General features: G+C 31.7%; 1 protein-coding gene across 1 annotated transcript; it reads right to left on the bottom strand.

Moving 5' to 3' along the window:
• Positions 1 to 1045: 1045 nt before the first annotated feature.
• LOC104881011 (disease resistance protein RPV1) lies at positions 1046 to 11210 on the bottom strand. The gene is given in 10 exon segments (XM_059741099.1): positions 1046 to 1416; positions 1418 to 1424; positions 2631 to 2699; positions 3634 to 3685; positions 3688 to 4354; positions 4438 to 4538; positions 4964 to 6512; positions 6611 to 7027; positions 7174 to 8272; positions 10513 to 11210. Coding segments are annotated over 10 exon segments (4503 nt in total). The 5' UTR covers positions 11013 to 11210; the 3' UTR covers positions 1046 to 1374.
• Positions 11211 to 12006: the final 796 nt, after the last annotated feature.

Genomic DNA, 12006 nt, shown 5'->3' with positions numbered 1-12006 from the left:
AATTTGAAATCAATGATAGTCGAGTATATTTATACCAAACCTCAGGGGGTCTCAATGAAATTGATCCTTTTGACTTATTACTTAAAGTTAAAAATAACTTTAAGTTGTAGTATTAAATTATTTTATCAAATATATTTAATCTCTTTAATGACTTAAATTAAATTATTAAATCATATTAAGTCATTAAGTTGATTTACCAAACACCCTTAAATTAACTATTTTGACTTAACACTAAATTTACATTGTAATATTAACTTATTCTACCAAATATAGTTAATCTACTTAATAATAAATTAAACTATTAAGTTATATTAAATTATTAAATTGGTTCACCAAACACTATCTACAAGATGTTTAAAATACATTATCAAATTATATTTGTTTATATTAATTTTAGAATAAAATCCTTCTTTGCGTTAACTATATACTAGGATCCATCCCACAATTGTAATGTAGTGATAGTATTGAATCATGAATATTCCACACATGTATACGGCCACATTAATAGGTATGATTCTATCATTGGTACCTTGAAATTACAAAGACAAGTATTAGGTTATGTTTAGTTATCAAAAAGTATTAAAAATAATAATTTTTTTATATTTGACAACTCATGGAAAATAGGGAAAGTAAATAAATATTATTAAAATTAGGTGTAAAACGAGTTTAAAATAACAAATAAAAATAATTTATTAATTTTAATTTTTTTTTTTTTTTATGCTTCTTCAAATTTATTTCCTTATACTTTTTCTCTTTATTTAATTTTCCTCAAAATTTTCAAAAACCAATCATAACATCAGAGAATTTGTTAATTGACCATGAATCAATAACAATTATGTGGGAATGACTAAGTTGAAAGTTGGCTCTAGAGAGTAATAAACCACTTAAGTTGACAAACCAAAACGAGTAAGACTAGAGAAAGATATTAATTTAATACTTTTGAAAAAGAGTTTAATGCAAAAGTATTTCAAACTAAACACTCAGAGTTAAAATGTGATGGTTATAATGTGTGAAATGTGATAGAGACCTTTGTTACAACGTGAAAGAATTAACAACTTCAAGAGACTTGAATTGTCTATGTGCCACATGAGCCCTTTGAAAATACTTAAATCTATGACACTTGTCTTTCACTATCCAAACTCCAACCATTAGCTTGAAGATATAGAGAGGGTGATATGCTTCATATGCAACATCAAGGTCAATTACATACCCATAAGAATTGCCTATAACCACACATCTTATAGGCAAAAACATATATCAATTCAAGTTTTCATTTTTTAACATTCCTAATTCACACTTTCAATACACAAATTGTAGCATCTTTCTTGATGGTCATGATGGTAAGAGTAGACCACCTTAGCAACATTTGGAATCTCACTTGTATCTTGAGATTAACTTCTCCTCATTGTCCTTAGGGTTTCCACCTACATAAATTATAAAATACATCATTTCAATTTCATAAACATAGTACAACAAACACACATTATAATTATTAACACAAGTATATTTCACATGGTTGCGTTTGATTTCCGAGAATCATTTTCATGTTCCTTCATACTTTCTTGGATTTTTTTTATGAGAAAATCATTTTCATGAGGATTTTTCATCCCATACACTTTCTTGGATCCAAACATAGTGATAGGGAATCACATATCATTGGATACACTTCATGCTAATGAAGCTAGAATCATACCCCTAACATGTTCAAATTATAACATAATCATCAAAGGAACTAAAAACATATTTAATGGGTATTAACCATTAACTTAAGAATTAATTCAAACATATATAAATTCTTGTTTACCTATATCAATAGCAAGGAATTTATAACTAACTCTTATGAAGTAGATCGAGGATTTAATTTAATATAATGATACTTAGTGCCTTATACCAAGCACATGAGAACAAATATATATCCTAGTTAATTATGGATTGTGCTACAACCTTTTTTTTTTTTTTAAATCTCCTGAAACATAAAACTTATGTTTTTTTTTTTCTCAATAATCAAGGAACCTTCCATGACCAAACCCTTCGAACTCTCTATGGGGACCCAAACCTCAAAGTGTTAATCACCCGCAACAACTAGCACTAGGCAAATTCAAGGTATCAGTGGTGACAGGATTCAAACCCATAACCATGTACCACTTACTAGGACCACACTTCTCAATATTCGCCTTGACCAACTAGGCTACCCTGATGGTTTTCAACTTATGTTTGGATCCCATCGAGCACCAAGGAAACAATAAAAATTGTCAAGGAAAATGATAAATGTTTGGTTTCATTGTGAAAAATATGGAAAAAAAATTAAATATAATTAAAATTAGTTAGAGTTATATACATTTTAAAATTATTTAATTTTTATATAATGAAGCATAATAAATGAAATAAGATTGAACAAACATATGAAAATAATTGATTAACTTTAAATCTAGTTTTTATTCTTTTTCACTTTGTATTTCCTTTTTTTTTTTCTCAATTTTCTTTTCTTTATATTTACCCTCAAGTTTTTCAAAAACCAAACATAATAGAACAAAATAGGGATCAAGGGAAAGAGAAAATAGTAAAGAAATTGAAGAACTATAATCAATTTTCTACACATACTAAAAGGATAAATGAATAAAATGACTTACCAATAAGTTGATAGGAAAAAAGATAAACTCCACTTGCAGCTACCACATGTGATTTCGTTTTGATCGATACTATCACAAATTTCACTTAAGATTAGTATAATTAATAGTTAGGTAAACTTCGTGAGCATATCAAAATCATAAGTAAATATAAGATTAATCCAAAACTTCCATCTCAGGAAATGACTAAGTATGCATGTTTAAACATGTTTTAGCATGCTTAAAGAAATTTAATTCTTAAATACAAAAACCATAAACAATTTGACTCTTAAAACTATTAAAATCAATATATGGGAGTTTTATTATTTACTTCCATCAAGTATGTTTCTCCATATATCTACCACATAATACATTCAAATTTGACTTCTAATTTGTGTACATGATCTTCTCTAACTAACTTTGATAACTTATTCAAATTTTATCTTAAAGCAAGTTGAAAAAATTAATTAATTAATTAATTAATGTCTAATAAGGTAATGAAGAATCCCTAGAGCTTCATAATCACTTTGTAGAGGTTTTTATTTAACTAATTAAATAAATAAATAATGGAAAAAAAAAAGAAGCAATTCACTACCATATATATGCTATATGTTAAAAAATAAAAAAAACTATACATGTTTTTAAACTAATGATGACTTTTAAAGTTAGTTAAAGTTATTTTTCATATTTTTTGAAAATGAAGAAATTCTATGAAATGTAGTACATGCATAGTCATGATATCAATCACTATAAATATGTTTGAATCTTAGAGAGTACTTAGGAAATAAAAAAAAACACTAAAAAAAATTATTTGTTATACTTGGTTTTTCTATAGAAAATATGAAAGAAAATAAAATATAATTAAAATTGATTAGAGATTTATATATTTTTAAATTATTTAATTTTTATATAATGGAGGAAAATTAATGAAATAAGTTTGAAGATACATATAAAAATAGTTTATTGACTTCAAAAATAATTTAAAAAGGAGAGAAGTTAGAATATTGAAGAAGGGTTGATAATGCACCTAGTGATGGAGTTCAAAGCGAGAGATCGATGTTGGGTGCTCCCAATCTTTTATAATGTGGCTCCTCCACTACATCGGGTAACGAATCATCACGTCTTCTCTTACGGTTTCCATCATTGTCTTCAAGTACTACTGATCCATTGTCACCAAAATTCCTGAGAAGATCTAACATCGCTGGAATATGGTAGTGTTCATCATCTTGATTAGCCCCATGAACATTACCATCGGTATCTTGTGATGCTGATCCATTGTCACCAGAATTCTGAGGATGCTCCAACATGGGCATATGATTTCGTTGATCTCCCGCAAATATAAGATTGATGCCGCATTTTTTTATGTTTATCCCAGGATTCTTAAATGAAGCATTAATATGTGTGGATTTACGGAGCTCTTTCGGAATAGCAATCTTAGGATACCACCAAACCCATACTTGATCTATCAATTCTTTAAAATTACCATGGGACCCACACCAGCAGTCACACCAGGTTCTGTCCTTGAATTCAAATCCATTGCCATGTAAATTCAATTCACACTTGAGAGTAGATTTATGACTAGGCTGATAAACACATGATACAAAAAATCCTAGGAAGTCAGGATCTTCATACCAATTCATTGGAAGCTTTGCTGTTACTTCACTTCCCAAGTTTTGATACCTTATCCTCCACTCTTGAATTCCACTACTTTCTGGAATACGAGCACTGAGTTTCCAACTTTTCAACTCCTGCACAAATTATTATGTAAATATTGGCTTTATATAAAAAAGGTTTAAGTGGCATAATTAAATAAAAAAAATTATTACATTACCTCTGCTGTAGATTTCAACCAGTTGCGGTGGCAAAGCCAGAGCAGACCTGATAAATCTTCCTTGCTTGTGCAATGGTGTGCGTCTATTTCTTCTAGACTTGAAGGAAGCACCGGAATCTGTCGAGCCATTTCGCATTGACTGATATTAGGTTTTTGCAGATTGCAAAGCTGATTGCTTATTAATCCTTCCCACATGTCTGAGCGGTCACAGAGGATGAGTCTTTTAAGAAATTTCAACCTAGAAATGTTGGGAAGATCCTTAATAGCAGTATTTTTTAAATTAAGAATCTTAAGAGATTCCAAGCCTCCAATGCTATCCGGCAGATCCTTAATAGCAGTATTTATTAAATAAAGCTCCTTTAAACTTTTCATGTTCCCTCCCTTCTCCGGAAACTTCTCAAACTTTGAGCACTCAGAGAGATCAAGAGACTCAAGAGATTCCAAGTCTCCAATGCTATCTGGCAGATCCTTAATAGCAGTATTTATTAAAGAAACTGCTTTAATTTTTTCATGTTCCCTCCCTTCTCCGGAAACTTCTCAAACTTTGAGCACTCAGAGAGATCAAGAGACTCAAGAGATTCCAAGTCTCCAATGCTATCAGGCAGATCCTTAATAGCAGTATTTCTTAAATAAAGCCGCTTTAAACTTTTCATGTTCCCTCCCTTCTCCGGAAATTTCTCAAACTTTGAGCAATCAGAGAGATCAAGAGACTCAAGAGATTCCAAGTCTCCAATGCTATCAGGCAGATCCTTAATAGCAGTATTTCTTAAATAAAGCTCCTTTAAACTTTTCATGTTCCCTCCCTTCTCCGGAAATTTCTCAAACTTTGAGCACTCAGAGAGATGAAGAATCTCAAGAGATTCTAAGTCTCCAACGCTATCCGGCAGATCCTTAATAGCAGTATTTATTAAAGAAAGCTTCTTTAAACTTTTCATGTTCCCTCCCTTCTCCGGAAATTTCTCAAACTTTAAGCACTTAGAGAGATCAAGAATCTCAAGAGATTCCAAGTCTCCAATGCTATCCGGCAGATCCTTAATAGCAGTATTTTCTAAATGAAGCTTCATTAAACTTTTCATGTTCCCTCCCTTCTCCGGAAATTTCTCAAACTTTGAGCACTTAGAGAGATCAAGAATCTCAAGAGATTCCAAGTCTCCAATGCTATCAGACAGATCCTTAATAGAAGTACCATTAAAACGAAGCTGCTTTAAACTTTTCATGTTCCCTCCCTTCTCTGGAAATTTCTCAAACTTTGAGCAATAAGAGAGATCAAGAATCTCAAGAGATTCCAAGTCTCCAATGCTATCAGGCAGATCCTTAATAGAAGTACCATTAAAACGAAGCTTCTTTAAACTTTTCATGTTCCCTCCCTTCTCTGGAAATTTCTCAAACTTTGAGCAATAAGAGAGATCAAGAATCTCAAGAGATTCCAAGTCTCCAATGCTATCAGGCAGATCCTTAATAGAAGTACCATTAAAACGAAGCTTCTTTAAACTTTTCATGTTCCCTCCCTTCTCTGGAAATTTCTCAAACTTTGAGCAATAAGAGAGATCAAGAATCTCAAGAGATTCCCAGTTGGCAATACCTGTTGGGAGTTCTTTAATAGCAGTATTCTCTAAACGAAGATCATTTAAACTTTTCATGTTTGCTCCGTTCTCTGGAAATTTCTCAAACTTAGAACAATCAGAGAGATCAAGAATCTCAACAGATTCTAAGTCAATGCTACTTGGAAGTTCTCTAATAGCAGTCTTGCGCAAATATAGATGCGTTAAACTACTCATATTTCCTTGAATTCCTTGAATTTCTGCAAACTTGTCAAAGCTTGAGCACCTAGTAAGATCAAGACATTCAAGAGCTTCCAAGTTGCTAATGCTACTTGGTAAACCCTTAAGCTTAACACACCCCCTTAAATCTAAGGTAGTAAGCTTCTTGAGATCTCCAACAGATGGGTCAATATTGATCAAGCTTACACAACCTTTAAGAATTAGTTCTTCCAAATTTGGCATGCTTGAGAATTCTGGCATTTGAACGAGCTTGTTTGAGTGACTTAGATCAATGACCTTTAAACTTTGAAGATCCTGTACCAAAAGAAAATAATTTCAATAAAAGAAATAACTATTAGAAATTTTAAAATCAATATAAAGGAAAAAAAGTCATTATTAAATGATAATAATACCTTCTTCCCTTGCCATAGTTGTTTTATGTTGCTACACTTCAAGTGAAGTTCAACAAGGTTCTTTCCATTAAAATTTGATGATAAAAAACCTAAAGGATACCCATCCCAACAAAGATAACTTAACTCAAAAGAAGGGATTTCAAAATCCGGGTCAAGGTGCATTTTAGAAGCAGTTTTCATTACAGAATCAATCATTTCTTCACAATAACGATCTACCTTCTCCTTCTCCTCCTCCTCCTCCTCGTCCTCCTCGTCCTCCTCCTCCTCCATATCATCATGAGAATAAGGATCGAAATAGTCATCTGAATGAACTCTGAGCAATCGAAGATTAGTCATCTTTGAGAAAACATTTGAATTGAAGCATACTCTTTCAAAATCAGACAAGTTCAAGTCTATTGTTTCAACTCCTTCTATTCCCTGAAAAATAACAAGGATAAGGCAAACATAAATACAAATTAACTAAACTTATATGGATATGTAAGTGCTTATACAAGAATGGTATTATTATTGAAGTTTATATCTTCAACTAGAGCTTTAAGTGAATTTATGCACCTGGCTCTTACCTCATATGTTCTAAGTGCCCGTTGAATATCCTGGGTATCCCACAATCTGCTCCATTTGTTTGGCTCATTAGGAAATTTTTCACGAACAATTTCCCAACCCGTCTGTCGTATCAAATCATGCATATGTATTTGGTTGTATGGAAGAGTTATAAGACACCGATCATTTAGATTTCTTATTCCTCTTTCCGCATGGAAATGACAACCATCCAATATTCTTGACACAAAATCCCTATCTTCTTCACCTTTAAAAAAACATGCAACATCAAGAAATATTTTTTTTTCTGTACGATCTAATCCATCATAGCTTCGTTTAAGCACATTGTGAATTTTCATCTCAGGTTCTTTGTCCAATTTATCCAATTCACTTTCCCATTGAGGTATTGTCTTCTTGAATAAGAGAGAACCTAGAACTTTTAGAGCTAATGGAAGCCCTTGACAATAGCCTACAACACGATGTGAGAGGTCTCTATAGTTTGATTGGGGAAGATTTTGTTTAAAGGCATACAAACTGAAAAGTTCATGAGCTTCTTTAAAATTCAATCCCTTAACCTCATATAAGACATCCACTTCTTGTACAGCTAACACATGTTTATCTCTAGTTGTTATGATGACTTTACTTCCTTCTCCAAGCCATTCACGATGTCCAAGTAAATTTTCTAATTGACTTGGATCATCAACATCATCAAGAACCATAAAAACTTTTTTAGATGAGAGAATGTCCTTTATCATACTTGCTTTGTGGGCAACACTATTTATATTTTGACTCCCCTCTCCCTCTAGGATATCACCAAGAAGTTGATTTTGTAAGTGATATAAAACTTGGGGATTGGAAACCTCCCTAATATTTTCAAGAAAGCTCATACATTCAAATTCACAAGAAAGTTCATTATATATAACTTTTGCGATGGTAGTCTTACCCATCCCCCCAACTCCGTATATCCCAACAATACGAACATCACTTGATTCCATATGCAACCGCAAAATCATCTCTTTTACATGGGAATCTATACCAACTAAATTGGCACCAACATCAAGCCTCTTACATTTCAATCGATGGAATATGATATCAGTTATTTCTTTAATTTTATTGGACTCAGACCTGCCAATTATAAAAGAATAACATGTTAAGCAATGAGCCACAATTGTAAATAAAACACATTAAATTTGACATCTTTACGAAAAATAAATTAAAGTAGAATAGAATATATCAAAGATATTAGTTCATTTACATTTTTAGGACCTTTTTCATTGTATCAAGTATGCATGAGAACAAAACTAAAACATGGATTTTGAATTTTGTTAGTTGTGCTGCTTGTGTGGCATTAGATTCAAATGGAAATTTTGTGCCATGATAGAGGACAATGATTATGAATCGAAACATTACTTTATCATTCATGCACTTTTCAAAAACTCTTTAACAACCCATGGCAATTAGAAACCTTGTAGGAGCAAATATTTTATTCTTTGACATTCGTTTTATATCTTGTAATGCATGAAGCCTCAACCCCTTAATATAAGAAGTTTTAGTTTAAAAACCCCATGTTCAATTCCTCAAGCTTCAAAACTTATTTATCCCACAACATCATCTCCTTATTATTCATTTGTATGATAAAAATTAAAAATTAAAGGCTTGTAAACAAGTTATTCATTTGTATTTTATTTTGAGTTGATTTCCTTTCGCATCATCTATAAAGAATTAACTTCCTAACCTATGTTCTTTATTGTCTATATATATACACACACAAACTCTCTGGGAAGTTGAATTCCTACTAAACAATTTACGTCACATAATTTTGTTATTGGTAGTTGGTACATAATTAATCAAACTACTTGATCAACTTGTCCTCAAATAAAATTGGTTAAATAATTTTGTTATTGTTACTTCTTACTTGTTACATAATTAATCAAATTATTTTTAGAATTTGATTAAGTTGTTCTATTGATACACAAGAGGTTGGTTAATTGAAATTTTTGAAGCTCGTTAATAGATAGTAATAGTCATTAATTTTATTGTTACTTGTTATATAATTATTCACACAAAATTTCAAATAAATTGATTAATTTTTGTAACATTAATGCGAATTGAATCTTGAAAATTGAAAAAATAGTAATAAATTTTGATTAAATTATTTTAGATATAGATTCTCATAAATTGATCTAAAATAGTAAAACTCATTAATTGGGTTTTAATAAGTTCATTCTACCATTAATCATGAATCCTAACTCAATATAATTGTTATTCTACTATTCTTTTTATACTACTGTCATTGCAACTACTATTAACAACAACAAAAAACACTAATATTAGTAATAAATAACAATAATAATAATAATTTAATTCCTAAACAAAACCCACTAATGAATGAAAAGTGAAAGAAACTTAAATTGCATGCTCATTAAATTAATATCGATGTCATCCATATAAATTGGCTGCTTCAATGGTCAAATCAATACTCCAATTTCCTATTTTCTCCTTATTCATGACACATAGTCGGCTGCCCAAATGATACACTTGAATAAACCCAACTTATAAATAAAGCCCTAAAAAGCAATATTTTATTTTATTTTATTTTTAAATTTTGAGCACACAAATATATGCCCCTTGTTAACAACCTCAAGTTACAGTTTGTTTGGGAAGTATAAAAAGTGTCTTTATGAAAAAATATTAAGACGTTTGATAAAAAATTTAGAATTACTTATTAAAAGTAAAAAAAAAATCACTTCTAATAATTCTTTGAGATATACTCCCAAAAATATTTATTAAAAAAACTTTCACTAAAAGCATTTAAATAGAATTGCCTGCTCAAAGCACTCTAAAAATACTTTTAAAAAGTACTTATAATCTAAAAGTGTTTTTGAAGAAAAAATAAATTCGTGGAAAAGATAGCTGATTTTCTAAAAAACACTTGTTCTAAGAACATTCCGTATAAAAGAATATCAAACACATTTACACATAAAAGACTCGAAGTGCTGTTTGTTTTGTTTTTTTTTGCTGAATAGAAAAAGCTAAATATTTTTATTTTTTCTATTAAGCTAAAAGTAACATGTTTACTAAAATGAACTTGTTATCCATTAGTTTAATTTAATTATATTGGATGATGTTAATAGATTACTTTTTAGCTGAATAGAAAAAGTCAAAATATTTGACTTTTTCTATTCAGCCAAAAAAACATGCACCACCTTAATCTAAAAGCATTTTGAGGATAAGTTTGTGCTTAAGGAGTAGACCTCCAAATAAAAAATTTGAGCTTTTGTATTTTTATAAATGTTTCAATCCACATCATCACTCTATAAATGCAAAACTACTCATTTAAATAGTTGAAAGGAAATTATAGTTACCCATCCCGTTGATGCCATCCAGAAAGATTGGCTGCTTCCGTCAAGGCCGTCTTCCACCGTGGTATCTTGTCCTTCCAGTTTCCTTCATAACCGGCAAAGGCCTTTCCAAAACTTTCTGTTTTCCTTCGTACATGGGATGGATCCACGTGATAGAAAATTGGGAAAACAGCATGTCCCCGATCTTTGTGGCGCTCCATGATCTTTACCAACTCATCCAAACACCATGTCGAATGAGCATAGTTTTCAGAGAAAACAATTACGGAAGACCTTGATTCTTCGATGGCTGTCAAGAGTTCTGGACCAATCGCTTCTCCTTCCCTGAGTTTATCGTCTCTGAAGGTGCGAATCCCTCTCCTACCCAAAGCACTGTAGAGGTGATCAGTGAAATTAGAGCGGGTGTCTGCGCCTCTAAAACTCAAGAAAACATCATAAGTACTTGTTCGAGGGATGGAAGGAGTAGAAGAAGAAGAAGAGGCTCTGAAGGAGCTTGTGGAAGCCATTGTGGGTTTCTATCTCAAAAGTACAAAGACAGTTTAGAGGGGTTGATTTCTCTTCAGGATAGTGAGTAAATGAGGAGATTGTGCAACTAAGAAGTTGGGAAGGCAAGGCGCCTTCCAGGAAGTGAAGAGGAAAGTTAGGGACAGCTCTGTGTCTCTCGGGTCATTCAATCTTGAATTAAAGCAGCTGACCCACTCTCTCTCTCTCGGCCGATTCAATCGTCATCATTACGCTCCTCTACTTTACTTCCCCACCAAGTTTTTTATTTTATTTAATATTTTATTTTTTCAGCTGACCCACTCTCTCTCTCTCTCTCTCTCGGGCCATACAATCGTCAGCATTACGCTCCTCTACTTTACTTCCCCACCAAGTTTTTTATTTTATTTAATATTTTATTTTTTCAGCTGGCCCACTCTCTCTCTCGGGCCATACAATCGTCATCATTACGCTCCTCTACTTTACTTCCCCACCAAGTTTTTTATTTTATTTAATATTTTATTTTTTCAGCTGGCCCACTATCTCTCTCGGGCCATACAATCGTCAGCATTACGCTCCTCTACTTTACTTCCCCACCAAGCTTTTTATTTTATTTAATATTTTATTTTTTCAGCTGGCCCACTCTCTCTCTTGGGCCATACAATCGTCATCATTACGCTCCTCTACTTTACTTCCCCACCAAGTTTTTTATTTTATTTAATATTTTATTTTTTCAGCTGGCCCACTCTCTCTCTCTCGGGCCATACAATCGTCATCATTACGCTCCTCTACTTTACTTCCCCACCAAGTTTTTTATTTTATTTAATATTTTATTTTTTCAGCCGGCCCACTCTCTCTCTCTCTCGGGCCATACAATCGTCATCATTACGCTCCTTTACTTTACTTCCCCACCAAGTTTTTTATTTTATTTAATATTTTATTTTTTCTTTAAGCACATAAAAAATATTAATAAAAAATTAAAGTAAACAGAAATGATACGTGTCGACCCACAATATGAAA

The sequence above is a fragment of the Vitis vinifera genome, chromosome 12 (assembly GCF_030704535.1).
Source record: "Vitis vinifera cultivar Pinot Noir 40024 chromosome 12, ASM3070453v1".
In the NCBI taxonomy this organism is placed as follows: domain Eukaryota; kingdom Viridiplantae; phylum Streptophyta; class Magnoliopsida; order Vitales; family Vitaceae; genus Vitis; species Vitis vinifera.
Note: the sequence above shows the minus strand (reverse complement) of the source record. Positions and strands in the feature narration are given on the sequence as shown.